A 27,299-nucleotide genomic window follows, 5' to 3' on the forward strand; every position below is an offset into this window, starting at 1 on the left:
GAAAGCATTTTTCTCCAACTCCCACAAGGTTTGCATTGCGATCAAACAGCATGACGGAGGGCCAGGGTGAACAATCTTCGTGATCAAAATCAGCGACGCTCTTGCTTGCTGTGCTTTCATGTTGCATTGACTCGCGCTGGCTCACCTCGGCCCCAGTACTTCTTGAATGTGACCGTATGCTTTTAAGTCCCGCTGTCATTGCTGTCGGTATCCGTGTAATGCCAATCGACTTGAATAAATTTTCCGTAAGAAGCTGCTCGTGCTGGGCATGGGCTGCCAAAAAGTCCCAGTAGCACAGTGGTGTTCCCAGCACACACACGTCGGAAGGTCCTGCTTTTCCCGTTTCTTCAGTGATCGCCGTGATAGCTTCTTTGGACAAAGTCGCCCAGCGGCTGCACGAAAGATGGTACATTTGGCCACAAGTATCCCTGGAGCACAGCAACGATGGTTTTCGCCTCGACGATTTTCGCGACAGACGAATAAGTTTCGCGCAGACAGCGCACGTTCGTGCCGCAAGTATCCCGCTCTCGTCGTAATGAGCAATACTCGTCCCCACGTCAGGTGCAGCTTCAAATGAACCTCCTTGAACTCGGTTCCTTTTTGCAACTGCAGATGCCGGAGGTGTGTTGGGACGAAACTGGTCGGTGAGCGAGCGAACACGGCCGACGTAGTTTTGTATGCTGAGTACTACGTTGAGCTGTGTCGAAATTGAAGCAGTGACTAGAACATTACAGTTTTCACCGTCAAAGTCTAAAAGAAATGGCATGCCGCGCTCTCCCGTTGGACTGAGGAAGAGCTGGAAGGGTTCAAGTGGTGTGACTAGCAGGTTGGTGAGCTTACGCGTGAGCTGATCCTTCAATATGCCATATATCGTCTGCCTTGCGACCAAGTTGCAGTTTTAACCTCGATGCTCAAACCCTCACAATTAAGCAGACGCACCTCTAGTTTCAGCAGCAAGGCAGGGGCCTTGCACATATTCCAGAGTACGGCTGCGGCGTAGGTCGCGACATCTGTAGCTGCTCCATCGGCTTGCTTTACATCGAGCAGTCTCAGTAGGACAGGGATACCTGCGAGGGTATCCAGTTGCCGCTGACAATGATTCTGTGTGGAGAAGGCCAACAACGCCGCCGCACTGACTCGCACCAACTCTTGATCACTACTGCTATGCGTATTCACCAGGAGCATTGAGAGTGGACACTGGTGTCGATGCGAGACACAGTGCCATCTAAAGCATCAAAATGAACCGAGTGTTAACTCTCTTAACCCATGATCAGCAACAACGGCAAGCTACACCAAGTCGCTTACCTGTCACAAGAGCTGGCACTAAGTCGCCCTCGCTCCGAGTGAGCAAGGTTTCCAAGGATCCTACTCAAAACCACGACGAACTCCAGTGTTAGATCATAGCACTGCAACCACCCAGACATAGCAATCCCTACCCAGCGCAAAGGCGTTGCGTGATAATGTTGGTGGCAGCTTTGGCAATGAGCGTGACGCGACGCACACCCTGCGCTTGAACAAATTGGTCCCGCACGTGGGCGTCACGGGCCATCATCAGTAGTCGCCGCATATCCATCTCCACGTCTTCTGCATGTTTCTCGTCCTCTTCATTACGTTGCAGCAGCACCACCAACTCGTTGAACGCACCATCGTGTGCTTCGGTTCTTGTTGCCATTTACACCCCCACCAGCGCCTGTTCACCTCGCTACCAAACTAAGAGAAAACTTAGTGTATAGATTGAATATATTTTCATTTTCGTATTCACAGCTCCCGGCAGCAACGAATCTATTCCAAAAGCGCTGTGTGAAGTTGCCGATGCTGCAGCACGTGCCCATTTCCACCGTGATCAACGTCGTTGAAGGCAATGCGGTCTATCATACCTGGGAAATCCCTATACACTTTTTCCAAACCTTTGAACAAACTGATGAGCGCCACGTAGTAAATGCTGTCGCCTCTCATGGACGAGATGATGCAGCACCACAGTACACACTTTATATCCCGTTGCACTATCAAAATCGAGTAGCAGCCAACTTGGCTCGGAGCAATTGTCGACACAACTCCGACGATTCACTCCACCAAAAATTTGTCTTCGGATGAGGTCGCGGTGCGACCAACGTTAAAAACTCGTGTCACCTGCTGGACTCGCTTCGCCGATCTATCTCGAGGATCGACAAAAATGAAGAAGTCCGTTGAAGCGGGACGGAGTGGCACCGCCGGACACGTCGAAGTGTCCTACACACTAGACTGAAACCCGCGTCGCCTTCTTACGCCGTGTGCGTTCTGGTTGGTGCTAGTGTCTCGCAGCTCCTCCAGCGGATGTAAATTCTTGCAGTTACGATCCGACGGACAGCCCTCTCACGTAGAGTAAGTCTTGACGTTGACTTTGTTACAAATCTCGCTACGAACATCACATTTCACCAGCCTGTGCGCACAGTCCATTCCCGTCATCTTCACTTCCGGCGCCCATGAACCGCGGCGTGCGTCGCCGCCTGGTGTCCCTGGGGCTGTGGCCCTCGCTGCTGGACGCCTTGGACCACGTCGCCTGGAAGCTGCAGCTCTTCGGCGTGGCGCTGCTGCACCTGCTCTTCTCCAGCGACAAGCAGTGGCTTGGATCCGCTCCTTCCTCCCCATCCACCGCAGCAGACCCCGCCACGGTCCTTCTCGTACCCTCTGCAGCCTCTTCCTCCGTCGTGACCAAACGCAAGCGCATCCTGTTCGTGCGCCACGCCGAGTCCGAGTGGAACGTCGTCTTCAACCGAGGCTTGAACCTGCGTCTGCTGGTGAGTCTCATGCGCGCGGTGGTGCGCGAGTGGGTGCTGCTGCCCACGGGCGACTCGGTCTTCCTGGACTCGCCCCTGAGCGGGCGTGGTCGCTTCCAGGCGCAGAGTCTGCAGGACCTTGTGTGCGAGGCGACGCTCCGCTGCGGCGGCCAGGCCACGCAGTCCCCGCCACTAGCAGCTCAGCCGCCGCCGCAGCAGCAGCAGAGCCGCCACACGCACAGCCACTCGTCGCATCAGACGGAGGAGCGCGCGCTGCTGCGGTTTCTGTGCTGTCCGCTGTCCGGCAGCGTCGTGGCCACGTCCAATCTGCGCCGCTCCATCGACACGGCGCGCATCGCATCGGCGTCGAGACTGGAGGCTCCCGGGCAGAGGATCCACGTGCTCTCGTGTCTGCAGGAGATCGGCCGCAACGTGGACACTCTGGCTATCAGTGAGGCCCACGCGGTTCAACCGCAAGAGGTGCTGGCGCAGGCCCCGCGCGGAGAGAAGCGCCACGACGAACTGTTCAACGTGGCCGAGAGTCACGGCAACAAGGCGGTGCTGGGCTGCGGGCGAGACCGCCTGCTCACGTTCGCGCACTGGGTCTTCAAGCAGCAGACGGACGTGGTCGTCGTGTACGGCCACTCGCTGTGGTTCCGCGCGTTCTGCCGCGAGTTCTTTCCGAGCGACGTGCACCACGAGGCCAAGTCGGCCAAGATGAGCAATTGCGGCGTGGTGACTTTCGTGCTGGAAGAGCACAGCAACGGCGGAGGCGAGGCCGCGCAGTATAGTATTCAGCCCGAGAGCTTCCAGCACCTCGTCTAGGCTGAGGCGCGGGTGCATCTTTTTATCGTAGTGGCTCCATCCAGGCAACACCTTGTTATTGCGTGGTGAGCTCTATCAACAATTTACTTGGCGCTGCTTTGAACGTCATTATGACACTTGTCGTAATACAGATTCCCCTCTTAATAAGAGTAGTCGGTTTCGAGCCGATTTTGAAGAGATCAAAGGTTGCGGAACGGTTCATGCTGGTTTTGTGTTCAAATTGGTGGCCTGATATTACGGGGTATCGAGACGACGAGGTGCACTTATTGAGAGGGACCTCTGTACCAGTACCATAGTGATTTTTCGGCAGCGGGCACAAGCACGACGCGCGATCATCTTCGAGATTCGAGATCACTGAGAATTGGAAAGGTGCACCAGTAGGACACAAGCAGAATAACACCACATGCTGTGGTACATTAAAGTATTAAAATACGTGTGTACTGGTACATTGTTATTAATACGTGATCTCTTACATTTTTGTTTAGCAATTTAGCAATTGAGGCTGCATCGACTTTCACAAAACTGCAATTGAAGCAGATTGAAGCAGTGTCGGAAAATCTTGCGTGTGGAACGGATGGAGGCACGAACGAGAAGATAAGCAAGATGAGAGCCAGCAAAATCGAAGTAAACATTGCTGGCAATCCTGAGATACATGTAGCAACGCGACATGCAGGCCACTCAGAAAACACAAACACAAATATACATTGTCCTGTTGTCGGCTCACCACTCCGATGGCGAACGAGTATCTTTTCGAGACCGCTGTAGCCCTTTGGATCGCTACCGTCAGGATCAAACTAAGCAAAGTCAAGCACTGTGCCCAAAGCTATAGTATTCAGACCGCCGCGGTCTGACCACGTTCCAGTGGTTATGTACTTCGTTGCTCACTAATTGTTGTCCGACCTCGACCCCCCCCCCCCCCCCCCCCCCTTTGAATTTTGCAAGTACAATGTATTAATATCAACATTATACGATGCAGCAGGCCGTTGTACTGTACGATATTGTTGTTGTCCTGAGAAAGTGGCGCTGCCTCACCAACCAAGCTTGTTTGCGATGTGAATTGAGGCTTTCATGATTCTTGAGCTGCAGGGACCGGTACACGTACATGTGTAGAGAGTAGTTCATGTTGAGTCGAATCGCCGATAGGCTTGAGTTTGTGCAAAATGATCCTGGTGTTGAAGTTCTAGCCAGCTTATAAGACAGCTTGTAAGATCACGATATGTACCAACATGTAGCCAAGCCCACACCACGCCGTATTCCGAGCTCGAGACGTAAGAGCCCTTGCACGCCGACGAGCGATGATAGAGCGACCAGATGAGAAGACCGTTTTGCCCCAATTTTTGTTGGTCCACGGCTTTTGATTGACCCTGTTCACCGTCACTCCATCTGTTGAAAGAGAACACTTGACAACCGGAGCAAGACCTCCGACCGTAAGCAGAAGGCGGTCCGTCCAATTTACCTCGAAACCTATGAACAGCACCCCATCCTGAATTGCATCCTCGACAAAGCCTAGCACGCAATCCTATCATTACATCGCGGGCTCTTTGCCGTTCGTATGTGAACCAGTACGGTACAAATGTGAACTGTAGGCCGAAACATGGTGTACGGAGCTCTTCCCAGCATGAGATTTGCGAGCTCATTCTGCATTTTTCCGCATCAGACGCGAACCAGTTTTGCCACCACCTTGGAGTGTTTGGCGACTGCATTTGAGAGCGAGAATTGCAAACATGGTGCTGCGTGCAGTGAAGTTGGTCATCCAGGCCGCACTGCTCCTGCAGGTGCTTCAGACGCCGATCTCAATCAACGGCCTCGAGGTCGAAAACTTCGAGAACACTAAGCTCACTCCTGAGGACGCCCCGGCCACCGTTGGCCCGGCCAACATCCCTGATTCAGCGGATAAGGACATCGAACAGCAAGAGGAGCGCGGATTCTTCGACTGGATCACAGGTAAGGATGACGACACAAGTGCACCCCCGGCTACAGGAACCACCGCCACAACGGCGCCCTCTTCTGGAGACACGGCTTCATCGGGAGAGTACGCGACCACCACACCAATTCCTGGCACGGCCGCGAGACCGTCAACTAGCAGTCTGATGTCAAAGTTCGGCAGTGTCATGGATGACTTTACCACCAGCAAGGATAGTAGCGGCTCAGTGGACGAAACCGCGACGGGCGCTGGCAGCTCGGCTACGTCGGAGTCTGCAAGTGCAGGCAGTGAAGAGACCGCCACCCCCACCAAGAAACCGACCACCAAGAAGACCAAAAAGCCTACTATTGTAGCAGCTGCTGCGTCTGGAAGCTCGGCTAGTGCGTCGGGAAGCGAGGAGGCGACCAAGAAGCCGACCACCAAGAAAACCAAGAAGCCTGTTGTTGCAGCTGCTGCGTCTGGAAGCTCGGCTAGTGCGTCGGGAAGCGAGGAGGCGACAAAGAAGCCTACTACTAAGAAAACCAAGAAGCCTGTTGTTGCAGCTGCTGCGTCTGGAAGCTCGGCTAGTGCTTCCGGAAGCGAGGCGGTTACCACTGCCAAGACCAAGAAGCCTACCACCAAAAAGACCAAGAAACCCGTCGTCGCTGCGTCTGGAAGCTCAGATGACGCATCGGGAAGCTCGCTAGATGCTCTGCTTGGAAGTGCCGCATCCGGCAGCTCACTGGATGACCTGCTCGGAAGTTCGGCTGGCTCTGGAAGCTCTCTCGACGACTTGCTTGGTGGCGGATCAGGCAGTGACGACCTCTCGGGCCTACTTGGTTCTAGCTCAGGACTCGGAGGACTTGGCGGCTCTGGTAGTGGTGTGCTGAGCTTTGAGGATTTCATGAAGGAGTTCGGCAGCATGTTTGGCTCGGGAAGCAGTGCCATCAACCTGTTCGGAGACCCGACCGTGCCCCAGAACAACACCGTTGAGGACGACGACATTTTGCTCAGCGAGCTTTACGGCGGCGGTGAACACGGCGATGCGTTCTCAGACATCAAGAACATCAAGTTCCAGCAGATGGTTCTCAACATTACGGTGCGCGGCAATGAGCGTGTAGACTCTGTTGGTCTTATGGTTATGAACAATGATGCTGTCGGAAACCTGGTCCACGGTGGCAAGGGCGGCACCGAGCAGTTTATTGAGGTCGAAATGGGAGACACCATCAATGAGCTGGAAGTGCACTGGGACAAGAACAAGGGCAAGACGTGCATTTTCTACCTTAGCCTCACGACCTCCAGCGGCAAGACGCTTTCGACAGGAACAAAGACCGACAACGTTGGCATCCTCAAGGCACCGGAAGGCTACCAACTTGGTGGATACTACGGTCGTGCTAGCAGCGATGGCATTTTCCAGATTGGTGCTATCTGGACCAAGTCGGCGGCTACGGATCTGGCGGTCACCGATGTGATGGCGGTCAACGGTGGTTCTCCTGACGTTTACAACTACGAGACGACTATCCGTAATTGGGTCGGTCCTCTTGACGAAGCTAGTGACACGGCCTGCTACCAGAAGAAGGTGGACCAGAGCAGTCAAAACACTTGTCCGTCGGGCTACAATAAGGACGACGACAGGTGCGTCACTCAGTGCCCGCTGCTGTACCCCGTCGACTGTTTGATGGAGTGCATTCCTCAAAACGCTGACTGCACGCAGGAGATCCTGTCCAAGGTCGTATCCGTGGCTGCTGTGGCTCTCAATGCCGCTACTTTGGGAGTGTTCGGAACTTTTATTGCAGCCTACAAGGCTGCTAACTTCGCTCTTACCTGTGCCATCAACGTCGTGAACGCCGTCAAGTCGCTCATCTACTACCTGCGCTACAAGCAGACCACGATCCCGCAAACGGATACCGAGAAGCTCATGGACAGGGCCTTCCAGCTCCAGATCGTCATTCTTGACATGCCTCTTGCTATCTGTACCTGCCTCGGTATTAAGATCCCGGCCAAGCTCCAGTTCTCAGCCACGATTTTGGCTGTCGTGTCGGCTATTGTCATGATGGCCGTCATGGTGGGCGAAGCCATCTTCTCTTCGTCGGACAATGTCATGCTGATGCTGCGTGAGTCTGGTGCCCTTAACACGTCGGCGCTCAACAGTGACACCGTCGAGCTCGACACGTTCCTGAACACGAAGAATGGCACCTGTGGTTACGAGATGAAGACCCTCACGAACCGTGTCATGGGCAAGGTCTACGAAATCCGCAACAACACCCCGAACGCTGCCGCAAGCGACGTCCGCGTGGAAGTGAGCAAGTCGACGATCATGACCGAGGACATCCCTATCGTCACGAATCACTGCATGGGCGAGATCTGGTCGAACAAGACGCAGGCGTCTTCGTACGACACCCGTAACCTGCTTCGCAAGACTCTGGGTGTTATCGTGGATCAGATCATTGACGACGGCACCACGGACATGGGCAAGACGCTGACGAAGCAGGAGAAGGCTCTGGAGTACTCCAACCTGGGTCTTTTCATTCTATCTGTGTTCGACCCCACGGGTATTGCCTGGATGGCGTCCGAGTTCGTTCAGCCTATCTGTGGCCCCACTAATTACATTGGTGAGATTGACGACGGAACTCTGTACGACGCTCTTGGTTTGAACACCGTCGACCAGGCGTTCCTGGGAAGCTACGGTGTCTGGAAGAGGAAGGGTGACGGTACCGTCAAGATTTTCTTTGAGAGCGTTGACGCCAAGGATGTGAAGGTTGTCATCCACTCTGGTGGCGACACGATTGAGCAGGTACGGGTGAATGCCGGCACGAACGTCACGTGGGAGTCTACCGTGGCGAAGCTGCAGGACAAGACTCTGTACCTCGACCGCTGGCGTCCTGGTCTCCTCGGCCTGCCCGGTTCGGGCGGTGGCTCGATGCTAATGTGGATCCCTCGGTCGGCTGAGGGCGGCCAGCTTACTCTTCACGCTCGCCTCAATGTTAGCTAAGCGAGTACATGTCATTTGGCGTAGTGAACACTTCTCAAAGGAAGAGGACACAAGTTCACAAGATTAAACGAATGCATCACAAGTTTATCTGTTTCACGCCACCTTTTTGATATCAGCTCTGTGCAGTGGACAAGACTACGGTGGTGGTATTGTAAATTTAGTGAGGGTTACTGATAGAGTAGTCGTTCAATATCATGGTTCGAACAGAAGAAGAAGATGATACCATGCGTCCGTGCGGATGTCATGCTGGCCGGCCTTGCACGTGTGAGATGGGGAAGCACACTGCATCTACAGCTACATTTGTGTGTGGTGTGTGCGTCAATTGCCGACTCAGCGCACGAGAAGGAACTCGAGCTCGAAGACGCTCATTAGGACAGCGGCGGTGTTTGAAGAGTGCCGAGTACTTTGCTGAACAAGCATTTGACCGAGTGGTTCTCCCTGGAAACTGCGTATTTCGGATGCGCAAACCAGACTGGAAGTACGTGTGTAGGGTGGTCGGAAGTCTTTCGCAAGTTTTGACCGGGCTCCTTGTTTGTGACTGTCAGTGTGGACAAGAAGACTTCAATGTACAACACATTACATCAAATGCGTCTCGCTATGGTCCAAACTCGAGCTGTCTCGCTGGCTACGATCGACGTTCAGAAAAAGCTACGCACGAAGTATTCAAACGACTTGTGTAAAGCTCAAGATGCTATCAAGACGCTGGAGAACACAAAGTAAGGTCTTTCTAAACTGTTTGTCTTAACAGTTCGAGGTGGTGACGCATGCGTTGCGATATTTGTCTGACTCAGGAAGGAAGCAGCGATTAGCATGAGAAAGATGACAAAGGAGCAAGTGTGCGTTGACTCGGACGTTTTCGACTCCTTCTCCAAGCAGCTGGTCGCCGCTGAAACAGTACTCCCTGAGTTGAAAACGCGCCTGAAAAAAGCTAATGCGATCATCTCTGCCGAGCAAACAAACATCAAGGTAATTGCTTGACTTTGATCGTTTTATTTTGTCATGAAGGGAGTCACATTGCTAACTATGATGCTGAATAATTGTTAGATTATTCGTGAGTATGTCCGAGACTGTGCAGTAAGAAAGCTCCAGTCTACAATACGTGCATATTTTCGCTGTCGCAGATGGAAGGAGGTCCTGACAGCATTTCAAGAGGACGTTCGTTTATCTGCAGCGCTTGAGATTCAAGCTACTTGGCGCATGTTCATCGCCAAACAGGAAAGACTATTTCTCGCGCAGCTACGGCACGATAAAGTAAGGGCCAGTGCAGCAAATGTGCTGCAGCGATTCTTCTCTAAGATAGTTGCAGTCAAGCGTCGAAGGAAGGTAGTCTCTACCAAAGAGGTCGAAGCTGTGATTGCAGCACGAAAGCTAAAGTCTTTCACTGCATTGTTTGAAATAATCGGCCGCGTTGTGCTGCGTGATGCACTTGCAACGTGGAAAAGAGGAACACATGATGCAAGAACTCGTGCTCTAAGGAAAACATTGGTTCGTACTCACGTTTCCTGATGTATACTTGTTGTATAGTTCGTATCTCTGACGGTGCCACCATGTAGGCAAGTGTCATCCTTATCCAGCGAGTATACCGAGGTTTCCGTGATCGAATCTACATGAAGCGGATCAAGATACGAAGCTCCCTGACGGATCGTGTTGCCGCCCTCGTTGATCGATTCATCATTTCAGGGAACTTCTGGGGATTCGTCTTGGAGGTCGATGCCGATTATCGACGCTTCATGCACAAAATTAAGGAGGAGGAGACCGATGCATCCACCTTCATGTCGACTGTCCTTCGTCAGCGCAAACTGGACGAGGATCAGATGATGCAGGTAAAGAGGTTGCTTTGCATTGCTCGATATGCCTGATTAACTGTGGATTCACCAAGAAGTTATTCATGATTTTGCATGTAGGACTGGTTCACAGCGTCAACGTTGCAGAATCCTTTAGTCAATGGCATCGATCAAGTCACCAAGACGTATAGTAGTGAACAAGGCAACTCGAATGGGAGTTCGGTATCTCAAGCGATGCTGCAGTCAGGTTTCGTTGGAGACCTCATTGCGTTAAGTCCCAACAAAAGGAAGGACGAGGTGTTTCCCGCTGACTTCCCACCAAACGTTATTCGACATGCTATGGCCAAGGGTTTTTCGGTAGATGAAGTGATCGCAGTCATGTACGTTATCCGTGTTCTGCTCTCTTGGTAAATAGCCGTGAAAAGCTGACGGTATTTGTTCAGGCGAGGGCTGCAAGCGCAACGAAAAGATGTTGAGGATGTCGATTTGGTTCTAACGACACTCCAAAAGCGCTCTCCGCTCATGACTAATCCATGGACATCGGAAAGAGTTCTGCGTGAATCTCAACCCCCCGACAAGACACATCGTATCCAAGTTGTGAAACCGGATCGTAAAGTTTTGACGAAGAACTCTACGACCAAAAGGCCAGCGAACGCGTTCATATCCGAAAACCTTTTGGAAAGTATTCCAGGTGGGATGAATGCTCCGATTGCTCGGCTATTGCTAGTTGCTGCACTACGATGCTATAGTCCGGGAAGTCGCAGTCAAAAGGGGGAGTTTGTACCCTGCGGAGATCATCATTCGGGGTTGTTCCAGTCATACTTGCACGCCGAGTCGCCACTCATCAAGGTAACAGCTTGTCCACACTACTTTTGCAAACTCGTGTCCTCACAACTTGTTGGGTTTTTATTTTCCAAGATACGGTGTGAGCAACAAGCTATGGAAGCTGCGAAACCATTTCTCCACATTTTGCTCGAGAATCGGTGCTACACGGCGTACGACATTTTGTACAACGTCCGAGGCGTGAAAGGGTTGGTATCATGGAGTATTCCAAGCCCTCTTGCAAAAAGCATTTTCAGCGTCATCAAGGAAATCCATGCGCAAAGCACTCACATCAGCAAGCGCAACATCATTCGCGAAGCTCGAGTGAGTGCTGACTTCGAGAGGTTTCTCAAAACCCGAGTACGTGAGCAAGAGAAGATATCTACTTCTACCAGTACTAGGTATTCTGATTCCATTCAACAGCTCGCTAAGAATGATGAGTTTCGGATGGATGATACGCTGATCCAAGTTCAGTCTCGACTCGAATCTGATGTACTGGGACTTCCGCTTCAGGATGTATCGATACCCGCGTCCGAGTTATTGTTCAAGGCAGCATTTTTGGTTGATGATCCGACCACAACGGACACATACCAAGCTTTTCTGCTCTCGCTCTCGACACTTCAAGCTGCTGGGAACACCGAAGCTATGAAGCAATTGATTGCAGCCCGAGTTGCGCGTGCAAAATCGGTTGTAGACGGGCACTTGGATATCTTCGAGCTGTTTGGCGTTGTGAGTGCAAGTGACTTACTGGTAAGATGACAACTCACACTACGCCCACTTTTTTGTACTCACTCGTTTACTTGTTACTTTCCTTAGAAGGACACCCTTGTTCAATTACTGATACAAGATCAAACACTTCAGCAGAAAGTGACTGAACTGTTAAAGCCGTTTGCAATTTCCAACAGGAAAACTCCATTACAGCTGGATCATTTGGTCACAGCTCAGAGCAGTGCTCACACCAAGTCTAATCAGCATGCCGGTCTTTCTCCTCTGCTTCAAAACGGCGCTCAGTGAAGGTCGGATTTCGGCCGACATCAACACAAATCTCTAGCGTTGAGCCAAGAGCAGCTTCTAAGATCATGAGATGCATGAAGTCATTCTCAGCTGAGTGTGACTCAGCTCCTACACCATGACTTGGTGCTGTATCTTCAATCTTCACCCGAAGCCTTTTGCTAAGTTGCGTCAGAACTTTCCAGACACTGCAATCTGATGTTTTGGTACGGACTCCGGTTTCATTGTCCTGCATTTTCACCAAAGCATACTGTTAGCTGTTGTCTGCATTCACAAAGTTTCGATCACCAACTGACCTTGTCGCGTATGTACAGGAAGCGCAGCAGACTCAAACAGCTCGCAATCAAATCAGCATGCAAAACAAGGTCCCGTTCTGCTGTTTGACCCAGCGTATCTTGCAGTAAGAAGCAAACCGCTGTGGTCTTGAACGCTGTTCATTTACAATATAGAAACTCAGTTTCAATCGTGAGCGCACATCAATTGACAAGATTAGCAATTGATACGCACGTGATTGCTGGTTCATCTCGGACGAAGACCACACCTGGACTGCATCGCCGCGAACAAAATCCATCAGCACTGCTCCAACGTTACCGTATGGGCATTTCATGATCAGGCTTCGCATCAACCAAAACCTAACACAAAACCATTGAACAAGGGTCTCACGCATAAGTGACGCGTTAAGGAACTGTTCCAGCAGGGGGGGAAACACGTACCGGTCATCAATTTCGATCTTGAAAATTAGCTCCTTCAGGACCGACAGAGTTGCAGATCGGTCGGTGGCTTCGGGAAATGATACAATCGCGTTCGTAATGACCTGAATCAAGGGAGAGACCCAGTCTCTATCACGAAAAGCTAAGATACCAAGCCAAGTATACGATTGGTTTGGTCAGTAAACAACTTTTTTGTAGACTCCGCCGCAAATGTCAACCTACACGCTGCTTGCCCTCGGAACGACTGCGGGCTAATTCCCATGGAGTCCCTTCCCTTCTCGATTGGAAGCACAAGTTTCCCCAGGGGGCACAAACCAACTACCACTCTCAGCAATTCTAGCCCGCGAAAGCGTTCCTGCAGTCATCAAATCCCACGTTAAACACTTCCTCAGTAATGTCTAACAATTCAACTTACCACGTGATCTTCCGAGTAAATCATGTAGTGTGCATACGCAGCAATGTGAAACAGCCACGAGAACGGCGACACAACAGGCGACAAAACGTTTGCTCCATGCTGTTCGTCCGTCAGCAATGCATGTACAAAATTTCCAATCCCGCGGTAAGACCACGCAGCAAAAGCGTACTCCTGCCCAGACGTCTGCAAGAAGTACCGATACTTCTTCAAGCCCCACACTGCCGACACTTTCTCACCAATCCACTGCATATCCTCTGACACAAACTCCGTCGTCTCACCCAACATCCCATCATCGGCATCCGAGTCCATTTCCGACTCTGAGTCGCTTTCGTGCGACGGCAGCAGAGCTCGACGGCACTCCACCAACTCCTCTTGGAACCGAAGAGTTGCAAAAATCACGTGGACTTCGACCCCGCACGTCAAAATATCGGTCACCAAACGTGACCACAATTCAGTATCACCTAAGCTCACAGGAATTTTTGCAAAAAGGTGCAAAAGTGCTGCCACCAGCACTGCCCGTTGATTTGTCGCCTCTTGCTGGTCCTCCACAGTGTCAACAATTATCACTGTCGACTGTATCAGTGGCTCAATGAACTTGAGACACAAGTTGATGCCCTCCGTTGTTGAAATTGTCACTTTCCCACTGTCAGAATTGTCAAAAACTTCATCGTCACTACTGGAGGCCAGCCTAAACACTTGGCGTAGAGCGACGGAGCACGAATCTTCCAGGAACCGCCAGCGCTTGCGGTGGATGTCACTTAGCGCTATCAAAAATACGAGAAACGTCAAAAATGGATTCAAATTCCACCATTACCAGATAGGTTATCATCGTACCTTCATGAACCACTGCAAATTGGGTAGTAAGACCCTCTACAGACTCCACAGTCTGCAGCCCCGCGAGCGCATCCAGCAGCTCTTCCTTCCCCATTTTTGGCCTGTCAAAAATGCTTTTCAACCAATGGAAATTGTGAAATTCACTTTTTAGGTAAGCTCGACGCGCTCGTCTTCACAGATGGCTACATTGTAGGTGCGTCTCTTGGTGTGCAACATGAGCCGTCGAGCAGTCTCGAGTTCTCGCTCGAGTTCCAGTCGGATGGACCTGCGCATGGCCCCTTCCAGCTCGAGGAGTCGTTTTTGCTTGGTCTCTTCGTCTTTCAGGCGCCGATGCTCTACCAGACTCGAATGACGACGCAGACGCTCGTTCTCTTCGCTTCGGCGTGTTTTGGCATCCGCTACACGGCGTTGCAGACTCTCAACGTCGCACTGCAATGAAATTTCCTCCTTCTCAAGTCGCTTGCGCTCTGCTACTGCGTCTTCGAGGGCTTTTTTCTCGTGGCGCCAGAATCCCTGAGCTCGTTCTTCCGACGGACGCAATTGTGGCCAAGATGCGGCCACGACGCTCGGATACTCTTCGAACTCGGGGAGGTCCAGCAGTCGACGCTGTATGAGGCATTTTCCAAGAGATCGCTGGACTATTCGCGCTGAGCGTTCGAGACGCTTTAGGTTCGTCAGGTGGCGATACGCACGCGAGTAGTACCTGATTTTGGCTTTCGACACGGAGACTCGCCACGCTCGCTGAATCATCCGCGCTGCCTTCTCTTGCCGTCGTGCACGTAGCTGTCGATACCATTGCTGCAGTTTTAGTGCATTTTGCTGAGCTCGATATCTTCGCTTTCGCACCAGTGGTAGGATGAACGCCGCTAGCACGAATAGCCCGAGCTTTGTCTTCTTTTCCACGCGATGCTCACGCCATTGCTGCTGGATTCGACACGAAGCTTGTCGTCGAACAGTATTTCTTCGCAACTTTCTGAACGATAACAAATCGACTATCAGCCGTGCTGCTCGAGTTTGCCGATGTGTTGCTTCTTTTCTCAGTTGGCAGTAGCGACGCCAAATGTACTGGATGTAAGCTGCTGCAACATGTTGCAGCTTTCTCCCCATTCGAGATGCTTCTCTCTCTTCTTTCAGTACTCGTACTCGCTCCGCCTCTGCTAGATCACTCTCAAGCTGCTCTACTCGATATGCCTGTCCAAAACAACCCCCAGTGTTAGCAGCAAGCATTTCACCTGATCACAACTGTTCGGAGCAAACCTGCTGCAGCGCTCTATCGCGAGCTCGAGCTTGTCTTCTCCTCGCACATTCGACAACACGTTTTTGCCTGTCAAGCGAGTTATCCGAGAAGAATCGATCCTGTTGTCATGAACGAAAGTGTCGATTAGTCTCTTTGCAAGATATCAAACGGTTCCTGACTGACCGCGATGGTAGCTGCAAATGTATACTGCCGAAGATGCTGCTGCGAGCTGGATTGGCGGTGCAGCAACTGCGACGCGGTAGCTTGAAAGTCGCTGCCACTCATCGGACCATTAGCAAGTGGCAGTGGTCGGGCTTCAAACTGTTGCAACGCTCAACTCCCTGCTCTAAAATAGTTGACTTATCCTGCTGAAGGAGGACCGTTTCAAGCTCTCGGAGAGTCTCGTGTGGGCAGATATTGTAAACCGGACGATGCTCCGTGGGCTGGGCTCGGGAGTAGCTTCATGTCGACGTCGATAATTGATGGAGCCTCTCCTCCGCTTCTCCGAAATGAAGAACCACCACCTCAGCCTCGACGGACCATCTCGCATCGACCCAGCAGCGCTCGGGCCAGCTTCATGCAGCAAAAGCTTCAGACGGCGTTATCTCAGGCGGAAAAGACTCCAGCCGAACTGGCCCAAAGCTCAACTTTCGGACAGACGTAGGCCCCCTGCTCACATTGGTACTTGTACTTCTAGCTCATGGAGTTCGTGTTTGTGCACCAGCAGTGAGGATTCTGGAGTTCCAGGAGCCGTCCAGGTGGATCGGAGCATCGCTCGCTATCGGAGCACCGCAGCTGTGGTTTCGTTCACAGAGCCAGCGACAATGTTCTCGTACTCAACGAGCTTCATGCCTGGAGTGCATTTCTACACGTTTCTCGCAGCGAAAGAAGCTGCCCCATCTAGGACGGCTAGACGTCACAGCAGTCTCAGCAATGGAGCAGCTGGACCAAGTGACAACGACGCTAATCCCAGACTTTCGGCAAGAAAGCAGAACCTAGCGCTGAAATTGAACGTGCCCGATACAATTTTGTACGGCGAGACCGGGCGTGCCGTGTGGATCTACACCGACAAAGAGGGATACGTTCAGCGGTTAACGGAGTTTAGCGACAAGCAAGTGCTCGACAGGTTTGCAGAGGGGGCTCCTGCGATATCTGACGAGCAGCACCTTGTGGTTTATAAAGAGCCTGTGGCTACGATGGCTCCAGCAACGCAGCAAAATGGACCTGCGGCATTTAACTACCAAGGCAATCAGTTGCGGTTGCTAAACCTAGGAGAAGTCAAGGCATTGCTGAACGGGGTGATGGCTATGCATAAGTCTTTTGCACTCCAGCAGTTTGTCAAGTGCAATGGCTCCAAGGCTTTCGTGCAACGAGCTGTGTACGAGGCAGGAAAGCCACCCCATGCGTGGATGATCAGCAACATTGAGCCATTTCGAGATCCCAATGCTCCAGCGTCTCCAACCCCAGGTACTGCTGGCCCCCAAAACTCACCACGTCCAGGGTTAACACGGTCAACTAGCTCCTCCACAATTGCCACCTCCGATGGATCTGGAAACACGCTCCCGCTTGTCAGTCGCCTCTGTACGAGCATCCAGGCGGATAAAGCGTGCACTTTCGTCAAGCTTACAGAACGTGGATGTGCCACAGTCTCGGAACTAAACTTGCGGGTAATTAGCAGCAACCAACATCACATTGCTGACTGAAATCCTCACTAACTCTCACTTTGGTGCGTGTTTGCTTGCTTTCTCAATCTTACAGATAGTTCGGTACATTGAGCAGCGCTTACGGATGTCGTTACAGACATTCGTGGCTGATTTTGTTAAAGACGCAGCTGGAGAGTGGTGGTTGCTTCAGGTGAAGGCTTTTCAGGTGCAGAACAAAGTACATCCTGGCAGAGCCCTTTCACTGCCGCTCAAGTTGCGGATGGCGTACCTGAATTATCGTGATACAGTGATCCTCGATGAAGACGATGACGAAAGTTTAGATGGCGATGATCGACGCAGCAACTTGCGGCATCGTCACCATCGCATTATTCCTCTCTCTCAACGAAATATCCACAAGCTTGTTCAGTGCAAATGCTGTCTTGCAGCTTATCCCAGCAGTGAGCTTTCGTTCAAGATGACGTTGAAAATGATAAGTGATATGCTTTTACGGATACGCTCGCGGCTTCCTCCAGAGAAGACTTTACCTTTTCTTTCGGCTGCTTTTGCAAGAGAGCTCCCCGAGTCGGCAGTGGCGTATGAGTCATGGAGTGTTTGCAGCTTCTGCTATGCCATATACGAGCGTGACCAGCAACTTCAGCGAATTGAGACTAAATTCTCGGCCGCACTTGGGTTGCCTAACAGCAAAACTATAACTGATGGACTTAGTCGGATTCAGGATCGAAGCTATTCGTTGGACCCGACCGTGAGTGCTTCCGTCATGCCGCCGCAACTTACACTTTGTCGCTTGGTGCTAGTGATCAACGCTATATACGACATTCCACCCGAGCTTTACAAGGCCGAGCAGGAGAACGCACGAATAGAAGCAGCAGCAAATGAAGTAGCAGAGACGGAAGGAAGGAAGCGATCGCAGCGTGCAAGCGCGTCGAGGTTGTACCTACGCATCAATGCGCTGGGGTACACAGAATGTATCCCCATCAACCCCGATGACATCCTGGAGGCTAACGAGAAAGCACCGGATGGAGCTCGCCGTCGAAGAGATAGTGCTGCTAACTCCGTGACCGAAGATGATGATACTGAAAGTCGAGACGGAAGCGATGAGCCTCAGTCTTCAAGACGACAGAGCTCTTGGCAGCAGCTATCACATCCCCAGACTAGCCGACATCATCAGGTTACATCAAGCAACAACAACAACGAAGTTGATGTCAACTACTGGCTTCCGACGAATTTGATTCGTACCATCCCATTTTTCGCTCCTCGCACACCGCTCCAGTCGAAGCTGAAGGAGACAAGCGGCATCACTCCATTCCTCACAGAAGATAATAGTGTTCGTGTTCAGCTGATCCGATCCACCGAGCCGCCTCTGCAAGACCCAGTGGCCTTAGCAGCGCGTCGAAAACCTAGAAATCGGCGAGCGGCGCTGGTGCCTGCGACAGCAATGTCAGACCTCGTCATGCAGATGCACTCCCCAACGCACTCAGTGGTGCTCGGATCAACGAAAATTCGTATGACGCAGTTCCGAAGTTCGTACGTGACGAAGATCGATTACTACGCATGCATGGCCATCACTGGGGAGATGCTAAACATCAAGGGCAATATTGGGCTGGAGCGTGTTCGCTATGTCGATTCCAAGCTGCTCACGTCGCAACACCGTTTGCGATTTTACAATGGTGTTTTCGTTCCGGATGAGTCGTACACAACAGGCGACGCACTATCCTCAGAATGGATGGACTGCTTTCGTGCCTCGAGCTATATTGTGACGCGGCCACCAAAGACCATCTCCACAAATATTGAACCTGCTGAAAGTCCAAATAAAAGAGCCCAGCGCAAAAGTACTACCAACAATCAAGGAAATACCATGTCGCGTCGCGCAACCAGACCAACTTCATCCAGAGCGTCGCTGATGGACGAGGACGAAGAGATGGATAAGGAGTTGGAGCAGATGATTGAGCGAGCAAATATGAGGCAGCAGGAAGCTCATTTCCGTCAAATGGGGCGCATTCCAGCCCACCCACCGAGCAACAACAGCGAGGAGAAGGCGGCATCAGCCACGGCTATCAAACAAGAACTCCTTCGCAACAGTGCTGGAACTCCGTCGAAAAGCGCAACGCAAATGGCAATGTTGATGAATAAGCCCGTCATATCACCACGGTCGGAGCTTGTTGATTGCACGGGACCCGAGGACAACAACCACAACGCTGCATCAGCTAACGGAACGCCGTTGATACTCCCGTCTCCTCGAAATCGCAAGTGGATGTGGTCTCTCGTACTATTGATCAACCAAGCGCACAACTTACAGTCACGAGAGCGCTCATGCTGTCGATGGGAGTGCCACTACACTCTACTCACGCAGCGACGTTCTGCCTTGGAACGGCTGCCTGTAACTTCAAGAACTCGCTCCGAGACACTGTCAGCCTCAGCATCGACAGACGTTCTCTCATCACAGTCGACGTCAAAGTCATCTCATCTAGAGGTACAATTCAACTGTACGCACAAGTTCTGTCTGGCCGGGACAACGTTGATGGTTCAGGCGTATCTGCGCAACAACCCAGCGCTGAGACTGTACTTCCGCAACGACATGTACGCGTCGACGCGATCCGAGTCCGAAGGCGAGTTCTACGGGGTGGTGGGACTATCAAAACTGCTCCAAAAGCGCGGCTTCGATACGACAATCGACATCATCGCAGCTCACGACGATCCGAGCATCACACCAAGGGAAGCAGCTGCGATTTCAAGGATGTCCCCGTACTTGTCGCTCTCTGTACAACTTTCCCGGATGTCCATCGACCCAGACGAAGCGTTAGCAGACAGCAAGTTCGTGGAGCTAGGATGCACCGTGGAAGGCCTGCAAGTGCTGCGAAAAGTGTCTTAACCATTTTCAATACGGTAGACAAAAAAGGCAACTTCAACGTCATGGTCATGCTGTAATTACGTTATTCATATGCCATCACGTGATTGGTTGATAAATAATGATTTCAGCCAATGTATAATCAGCAACTTGTTTCAAGCCATTCGACAACATGAGCTCGTTGCTGCAAGGTCTCACGTTCGTGTCAGGGAAGGACAGGAAGCGCGACAAGAAGAAGAAGGACGGTAAACACAAGAAGAAACACAAGAGCAGACGCAGAGAGGGAAGCAGCAGTGAAGAAGACGAAGAGAAGGAACCAACTTTAAAGCCTACCGTTCTACCGCGAGATGAGTGGATGTCAATGCCGTTTATGACGGCAGAAAAGGCCCCTTTCGAGCCAATTAAAACAGCTGAAGAGCTACAGGCTGAAGCTAAGCAGAAGAAAATCCAGGAGGAGATTGATGCAGGCATGAGGGAGCCTGTGACTGGGATGGTCTATGGCCTCTACGATCCTAAAAACCCTGATGCAGCACCCACCGTGTCGAGTAAAATGGTCCGAAAAGAAAAAAATGATGAGATGAAAGGAGAAGAAGAGGAAGAAATGCCCCTTTTTGGGGACGGAGGAGCGAGTTGGAGAGCCAAGATGCTTAAACGAGCGCAAGATAAAGCGAGGGCGTCGGGAGTGGCGTTGGATGAAGTTGTGGGGGAAAGATTTGGCTCGGTGAGAGCGTTGGAAGAGAGAGCGAGGGGATCAGCGAGAGATAATGCTCATTTGCAGTACAAACGCCATCGGATTGGAGATGGGGAGGAGAATAAGGGAAGAGAACGACGTGCACTTGGTATTGGGCGAGATGCGAAGGATAAGACGTTGCTGTCGAACTACTCGACTCGAGTGCAGCGATCGGTGACACAGAATATTGAAGCTGACAGCAGGCGTGATGGTGACGCACGGGCGAAATCGTATAAGGAGCGAGGCTCCACGCGTATAGGCAATCAGGATGATGAAGAAGATGAACCGATCGACTACAACAAGTTGCCAGACTTTGAAGACCGGAAAAACATTAGGTCGAATACCTCCAGACGTGACGACAGAAGTTCGAAGAAGACTCATTCGCACCAGCGAAAGCACAGTCGCAGCCGTAGCCGCAGTCGTGGAAGGTCAGACTACTCGAAGCGCCCGCGTCAATCAGACAGGCGCTCGCGGTCTCGACCTCGGCATCGCTCACGCTCTCCGATTGGTGGGGACACTATCAGCGGTAGTTCGCGCTCATATAAGACTGGACGTGGCCAACACGACGCAAGGGAGCAAGCAATACCAAAGCGAGAATCGACACCTCAAGCATCAATTACAGTGGAGAAGAAGACACTACCGCCTCCCCGCGTCGTGGATGAAGCAAAGGTAGAGGCTGAACGATTGGAGTTGGAGAAGCGCAATGCGTTCCTGTATGGCAACAAGAAGCCTGCAGCCTCCACAGCACCTACTTCACTTACGCTGGCTTCCGAGCGGAGTAGATCACCCGATTCTGTGAGCACAAAAGCCTCGAGCTCGCCTACGAAAAGTACCGTGTCGGCTTTGTCAACTGGTGCTAGTAAAGAAGACGAGAAGGCCGAGCTGAACAAGCTAGCTGCAAAAGCATTAAGGGCCCAAATGATGGGCAAAACTGCTCTGTTCCGCAAGTTAACCGAGCAACTCAACGAGCTGGAGGCTAAGCTAGAGCGAGAGAAAACCACCGCTGCTGTTCCGCACTACGAAGCAATTGCGGGAGCGCTGCCTCCGTTAGAGAAAGAGGATATGCGCTACGGATCACGGAAGGGCAAAAAGACGACTGCTGACCCTATGGATATTAAGGGGCCAGATGTGGCAGCATCACTTGAAGAGTTGGTGCGTGAGGAGCGTATGTCTAGTGCGCGTGCTGGGCAAGGTAATATGGATTCTATTCATGCACGGAATATTGTGCGACTGGGCTCGCGGTACAAGGGTACTGAAGTGAACGCCCAGAACCTTTCTAGCGGCTTTGATGAGGAGGATCAAGTGGACATGAAGATGCTACGGGAGCCAGGCTCAAACCTGACCCGGCGCGCTCAGGCCCAGCGCGAGCATTCTATTGCCGTAAATGAGACCAAGAAGTGGGATGAGCGAACGCACAAATGTCAGCTATGTATGAAGAGCCCCGCGTTCAAGAAGCACTTGATGCTGTCGTTGGGTGAATTCACGTACTTGGCAGTACCGAATCGCCCTCGATTGCATGCTGGTCACTGTGTGATCGTGCCGAACGATCACACTTGCTCTGCTGTCCAAGTGGATGAGCAGGTAAACGAAGAAATAGCTCGATTCCAGAGTGCACTTGCCCGCATGTGTGAAAAACAGTACGGTAAGAGCATGGTCTTCATCGAGCAAACCAGCGCGCCCCACAGAAAGCGTCATACAGTGATAGAGTGCATTCCAGTCGACTCGGAGCTGGCGCTCGATACACCACTTTACTTCAAGCAGGAGCTGATGCAAGCTGATGGAGAGTGGAGCACACACAAACCGATCATTGACACAAGCAAGGGTGGCATTAAGAGCCATGTCCCGCCCACTTTCTCGTACTTTCACATTGAATGGCGTACTCGTGAAGGACGAGGAGGATACGCTCATGTGATCGAGGACGAGGCAAAGTTCCCGCGAGACTTTGGCGTGAATGTCCTGGCAGGGATGCTAGAGGTGACACCGCCGAAGTACGGACGACGCGAAGATAGAAATCGCCGTTCAACTGAGAACGAGAAGCGCGATGTGTTGGCATTCCTCAAGGACTGGGGGCCATTTGATTGGACTCAAGACCTCGATGGAGGAGAAATCAAGCCGCAAGCGGAGTAAGGCCAACTTTGACATTCACAAAACAATATCTCTAGCGGTCGACGTGTTGAGCCATTCTGCCTGCCAGTGTATCCAACTGATTCTTGGGACGGCTACTTCGTGTCTGCGTCAAATATCTGCCGTGGGGATGGTCGCCTGGTAGTTGATAGGCGAAGCTGTGCGTGAGATATTCGTCATGATCATGCCGTCCGCGTAGGCCGTGTCAGGAATGTACTCGTACGCTGTCCACATTCATTCAAACAGCTAGCGAGTCAGAACAGCTACTGAAAAACATCGAACAACCACTGCCACGAACCTGCATACGTGTCGATAACATCTTCCTTGGACTTGACAACGACAGTCGTCACCACCGACTGCACAGCAAAAATCACAGCTTGAATACCAGACGCCAAATAGCCCGCAGTCGCTCGTCGTGCATTGCTGTGCGCCTCCAGTCCCTATCAACAACAAACACGACATAAAGTCAGGGACTTAAAGAACTTCAACCAGCTTCACTGCACGTACCCAGTAGAGAGCGCCCTGGAACGCCAACACCAGCACCAACATCGACGCCCCCACCAAGAACCCAATCTATTCGAGCAACGCAGCGTCAAACTCATCTGATAACATAACAGCAGCAGAGCTCTCCAAATTCTCACCGAAAAGGCGGACGGCGTCTTGTTGAGAATGACGATGGCCACGAACGTGAAGACCACGTAGACGCCAGAAGTGAGAGCGGCGTTGAATCCCATATACGGAGTCTCCAATAGGAACATGGTGTCCAGTAGCAGCGCGCACGAGAGGATCTAAAGTGTAGCAAAGCGGACGTTAGTGTAGTCTCTGCCGCTGGGCTTAAATGACGTGTAGCCTGCGAGCTACAGCGCCGATCGAGGTGCAAATTGGTGCAAATGGAAGCGCAGCATCTTGTCAAGTGAGAGAGATCAGCAAACACGCACCATGTTGACGAACAGCGCCGCATTCAGCAGCTTACGGCGGGTCTCCAACATCGTGCTTCGATTGCAGAATAAGAAGCGGATCAAATCGGACACAAATCACAAAAATATTTTTAAAAAAATCGTCATTTCGGGGTGTCAGAGGGTACGACAAGTCGGAAATCCGATACGTCGGCATGATGAATTTCACAAAGTGTGCGAGCCCTGCTGCCCAGTCCAAACATTGGGAAGCTCTGTCTATGCAGCTCTCTCAAGTCTAACCATTGCTGGCTGCACGCATTGTCCTGCAGCCTGTACACACTTCAACATTGTTCTCATGAACGCAGCATCCGCAGCCAATTCGAAGGTGTTCTCGAAGGTGTTGCTGTTAGGTACGCCCGAGGCTTCCCTAGCTGTGAGTCGCTGCTCCAGCAAGCTCTCACTTTTCATTTCGCTTCGTCAAGCGCACTCGTCCAGTCTCCAAGCTCCAGCGCGCAAGCGCCGTCCTCTGGGGAGGCGAGGAGGAGGAGGTAGAAGAAGATCGCTGAATTAGGCCCGAGAGACCATTGCTCGTTGCTACATCCAAAAATGTTATTGTTGGCGGACCACCCAGCGCGGACATCAGGCTCGAGGAGAATGCTGCGTCGACTCGAGAGCTGCGCAACGGATGCCACGTCATGCGACCTGCACGACGAGAATGAGCACCGTCCAAGTTTGCTTCAAGACAAAGCGTAGCAGAAAAGTTTTCTAGTGTCGCCGTGTGCCTATCTGGAGGTGGGGACGTTTGCATGGCGATAGCCGACTCAGGAATTAGCCCTTTTAGACTCTGTAGGCTAGGTACCTATATGTAGGACGCCCTTCGGGGATAATGGACTAAAAAAAGGTGAGCTGCGGGAATTTGGCTACTTTGATGAGGCCTGGCTGTGAGGTTTGCATTCAACATACGCATGGCACGTTGTCAAGGAAGACAAATGCATCATCGTTTTGGCTTGAGTTTGGGTCGTGTCATTCCAATGGCATACCGATATGGTGTCCCTCAGCCGGAACTACGTCTCAACTATTATACTAGTACCGGGTAAAGCTTAGAAATAGTCAAAAGGTTAGCATAATGTGCGCGAGCTCAATGACTGAAGTCACCCACCTAGGACAGCTACATGTAGCTACGTCGGCCATGTAAGTCGAGGACACCAAAAGTGAGGGTCACCACATAAAGTAACAGTACAGATTCCGCCCTCCGTAGTTGACACGTAGTTGACAAGAAGAGCAACGGTGGCGGCGAAATCGCGTTCGCATTGCTCGAAAGCTTGAAGCGATGATAAACGTAGCTGTTGAAATGAGATGTCGTAAAGGGATGTTGATTCCACCTTACCATATGCAAGTGCGACGTGTATACCTGCGCTGAGATGCGTGCGATTTCGAAGTACATGTCGTGTAGGATACATGCACATGTACATGCACTTCGGAGCACAGGTACTGTGTAGGAAGTCAGGTCAACCACATACCGGGGGGGGGGGGGGGGGGGGGCACACACGCACTCACCACTTGAAGCAAAAAGCATTAATCCGAGACTAAAAGCGTCACTAGAAGTACTTCGAGTCCTGCGTGGAAGCACAATATTGGACTTCGGCAATCATTCACGACCGGAGGAAGTAGGCCTCACGCACTTCAAGTGGAGAGATGCCGTTCACGCTCTCCGAGATGTTGGGATAGGACGGCGACAGCCGCAAGTTCTACTGCACCATGTGCCAGTGCTCCCTTCGCCACATACAGTCAACAGGACTCCTGACCGGAGCGAAAAGTGCGATTGGAGCGACCACTACCAATCCCAATTTTATCTTGCTGTCAATCGTAGGCATACCCGCGCATAAATTTAATCTAGCCATCCAATTAACCTCCAGCTTGCTAAAGACAGCCTGCCTCAAATCCTCCAGAGCCAAGGCGTAAACACTTGTCCCGTAACTTGTCAGTCAGGCCATTTAAACTTCCTATGAAAGCACACTCGCCAGTTTACCATCCGCCAAACCGGAAGCATGAGGTCATGTGCTTTGGCGATGATACTACAGGCGATGACATGCCTACTCCTGGTAGTCGTCCCCGGGACCTTAGCAGCGGATGACCCCGTTCAGTTGAGCGAGAGTTTTGGTGGTCCTCACGGCACCGAGTTCTCGGACCAAGCTTCGGTCGCAGCAGGACAAACGATCGGGGCGATTACGATTCGCGCGGGTGAGCGCGTCGATGGTGTCGCGTTGGAAGTTACGGGTCCGACGGCAGCGACGTTTAGCCATGGCGGAACTGGAGGAAGCCAAAACAAGTTGACGCTCGGTGCTGAGGAGTACATCACGTCGATGGAGGCCCATTGGGGCGAGAAGAGCGGCCGCACTCGCATTTTCTACCTGAGCTTCGGAACGAGCGCCGGCAACCTGGTGGAAGGAGGATCGAAGACAGACTCAAAGAACACGGTGACTGCACCCGAAGGGTTCCAGCTTGGAGGCTTCTTCGGTCAGGACGGCAATGAGATCGACAAGTTGGGAGCGATTTGGACACGAATTTCAGCGGAAGCTCCGGCCACAGAGGCTCCTGCTCCAGCAGCAACGGAAGCCCCGGCTGGCACGTCCACCGCTGCTTCGGGTAGTGGGTTGCCTGCAGCGGAGTCGTCAGCTGGGTCTGCTGCAACATCGGCCGCAGCGTCGACAGAAGCCTCGGTTGCAGAGTCCACTGAAGCCTCCGCGGCAGGTTCACCAAAAGGTAAACCAGCGAAGGGCTCAGCCGCCGAGTCTGCATCGGGGTCAGCTGAATTGTCTCTAGCAGACTCTGCAGCGGCGTCAATAGCAGCTTCTGCGGCAGGATCAACGGATCTCTCAGCAGCGGGATCAGCCGAAGCTTCCTCGGCAGATGCCCCCAAACGCATGCCAGCAGTGCAGGGCTCGGTCGCCGAGTCTGCAGATGCATCGGCATCGACAGAATCCTCTCTAGAGGCGTCACTGGAAGCTTCTGCGTCAGGATCTGTTGATCCCACAGCCACGGGGTCGACTGAAGCCTCCGGAGCAGATTCGTCAAAAGGTGTGTCAGTGAAGGGCTCGGCCGCTGAGTCTGCATCGGGATCAGCAGAAACGTCTCTAGCGGGGTCCGCAGAGGCGTCCGCAGCAGCGTCACTAGAAGCTTCTGCGACAGGGTCAACGGATCTCTCAGCCGCAGGGTCTGTTGAAACCTCAGCCGCGGCGTCAGGGGAAACTTCAGCTGCCGGATCAACACCAGGTTCGGCCGCAGCGTCGACGGCAGCATCCACTGCGGGATCTGCAGCAGCAGGTTCGGCCGCAGCGTCGACAGCAGCATCCACTGCGGGATCTGCAGCAGCAGGCTCGGCCGCAGCGTCGACAGCAGCATCCACTGCGGGATCTGCAGCAGCAGGCTCGGCCGCAGCGTCAACGGCAGCATCTACAGCCGCGTCCACTGCGGGATCCGCAGCAGCACCTCCAGCAGGCACGGAGGCCCCTGCCGAACCGGGAATGACTGTGAAGGACTCAATCCAGGTCAGCGAGAGCTTTGGTGGCCCCCACGGCATCGACTTCTCCGACAAGAACTTCGTCAACTCGGGACAAATCGTTAGCGCCATCTCAATTTATGCTGGCGAGCGCCTCGACGGCATCATGATGGACGTCACGTCCCCCAAGACAATCACTTTCACGCACGGTGGAACTGGCGGCGACCTCAAGAAACTCGAGCTCGGTGCGGG

At 52.3% G+C, this 27,299-nt stretch overlaps 8 protein-coding genes across 8 annotated transcripts; 4 read left to right on the forward strand and 4 right to left on the reverse strand.

Moving 5' to 3' along the window:
- Nucleotides 1-2,462: 2,462 nt before the first annotated feature.
- Nucleotides 2,463-3,581, forward strand: KRP23_8750 (uncharacterized protein; the record flags this gene model as incomplete). Its single annotated transcript, XM_067894228.1, has 1 exon — nucleotides 2,463-3,581. One exon carries the CDS (start codon nucleotides 2,463-2,465, stop codon nucleotides 3,579-3,581), a length of 1,119 nt encoding a protein of 372 aa, XP_067743682.1.
- A 1,724-nt stretch (nucleotides 3,582-5,305) lies between these two features.
- Nucleotides 5,306-10,671, forward strand: KRP23_8751 (Secreted RxLR effector protein 19; the record flags this gene model as incomplete). Its single annotated transcript, XM_067894229.1, has 8 exons — nucleotides 5,306-7,015; nucleotides 7,478-8,058; nucleotides 9,022-9,192; nucleotides 9,268-9,442; nucleotides 9,521-9,531; nucleotides 9,598-9,727; nucleotides 10,030-10,299; nucleotides 10,381-10,671. The coding sequence occupies 8 exons, from the start codon at nucleotides 5,306-5,308 to the stop codon at nucleotides 10,669-10,671; spliced, it is 3,339 nt and encodes a 1,112-aa protein (XP_067743683.1).
- A 1,375-nt stretch (nucleotides 10,672-12,046) lies between these two features.
- On the reverse strand, nucleotides 12,047-14,146 carry KRP23_8752 (uncharacterized protein; the record flags this gene model as incomplete). Its single annotated transcript, XM_067894231.1, has 7 exons — nucleotides 12,047-12,322; nucleotides 12,390-12,523; nucleotides 12,601-12,725; nucleotides 12,807-12,945; nucleotides 13,026-13,158; nucleotides 13,219-13,982; nucleotides 14,053-14,146. The coding sequence occupies 7 exons, from the start codon at nucleotides 14,144-14,146 to the stop codon at nucleotides 12,047-12,049; spliced, it is 1,665 nt and encodes a 554-aa protein (XP_067743684.1).
- Nucleotides 14,147-14,199: 53 nt separating this feature from the next.
- KRP23_8753 (uncharacterized protein) lies at nucleotides 14,200-14,802 on the reverse strand (the record flags this gene model as incomplete). Its single annotated transcript, XM_067894232.1, has 1 exon — nucleotides 14,200-14,802. One exon carries the CDS (start codon nucleotides 14,800-14,802, stop codon nucleotides 14,200-14,202), a length of 603 nt encoding a protein of 200 aa, XP_067743685.1.
- A 1,311-nt stretch (nucleotides 14,803-16,113) lies between these two features.
- On the forward strand, nucleotides 16,114-19,822 carry KRP23_8754 (uncharacterized protein; the record flags this gene model as incomplete). Its single annotated transcript, XM_067894233.1, has 2 exons — nucleotides 16,114-16,756; nucleotides 17,748-19,822. The coding sequence occupies 2 exons, from the start codon at nucleotides 16,114-16,116 to the stop codon at nucleotides 19,820-19,822; spliced, it is 2,718 nt and encodes a 905-aa protein (XP_067743686.1).
- Nucleotides 19,823-19,970: 148 nt separating this feature from the next.
- On the forward strand, nucleotides 19,971-22,655 carry KRP23_8755 (CWF19-like protein 2; the record flags this gene model as incomplete). Its single annotated transcript, XM_067894234.1, has 1 exon — nucleotides 19,971-22,655. One exon carries the CDS (start codon nucleotides 19,971-19,973, stop codon nucleotides 22,653-22,655), a length of 2,685 nt encoding a protein of 894 aa, XP_067743687.1.
- A 108-nt stretch (nucleotides 22,656-22,763) lies between these two features.
- Nucleotides 22,764-23,641, reverse strand: KRP23_8756 (uncharacterized protein; the record flags this gene model as incomplete). Its single annotated transcript, XM_067894235.1, has 5 exons — nucleotides 22,764-22,876; nucleotides 22,951-23,092; nucleotides 23,160-23,225; nucleotides 23,294-23,440; nucleotides 23,591-23,641. The coding sequence occupies 5 exons, from the start codon at nucleotides 23,639-23,641 to the stop codon at nucleotides 22,764-22,766; spliced, it is 519 nt and encodes a 172-aa protein (XP_067743688.1).
- Nucleotides 23,642-25,200: 1,559 nt separating this feature from the next.
- KRP23_8757 (uncharacterized protein) lies at nucleotides 25,201-26,950 on the reverse strand (the record flags this gene model as incomplete). The annotated part of the gene is made up of 2 exons (XM_067894236.1): nucleotides 25,201-25,296; nucleotides 26,111-26,950. 2 exons carry the CDS (start codon nucleotides 26,948-26,950, stop codon nucleotides 25,201-25,203), a joined length of 936 nt encoding a protein of 311 aa, XP_067743689.1.
- Nucleotides 26,951-27,299: the final 349 nt, after the last annotated feature.

The sequence above is a fragment of the Phytophthora ramorum genome (genome assembly GCF_020800215.1).
Source record: "Phytophthora ramorum isolate Pr-102 chromosome Unknown Phyram_PR-102_s0007, whole genome shotgun sequence".
NCBI lineage: Eukaryota > Oomycota > Peronosporomycetes > Peronosporales > Peronosporaceae > Phytophthora > Phytophthora ramorum.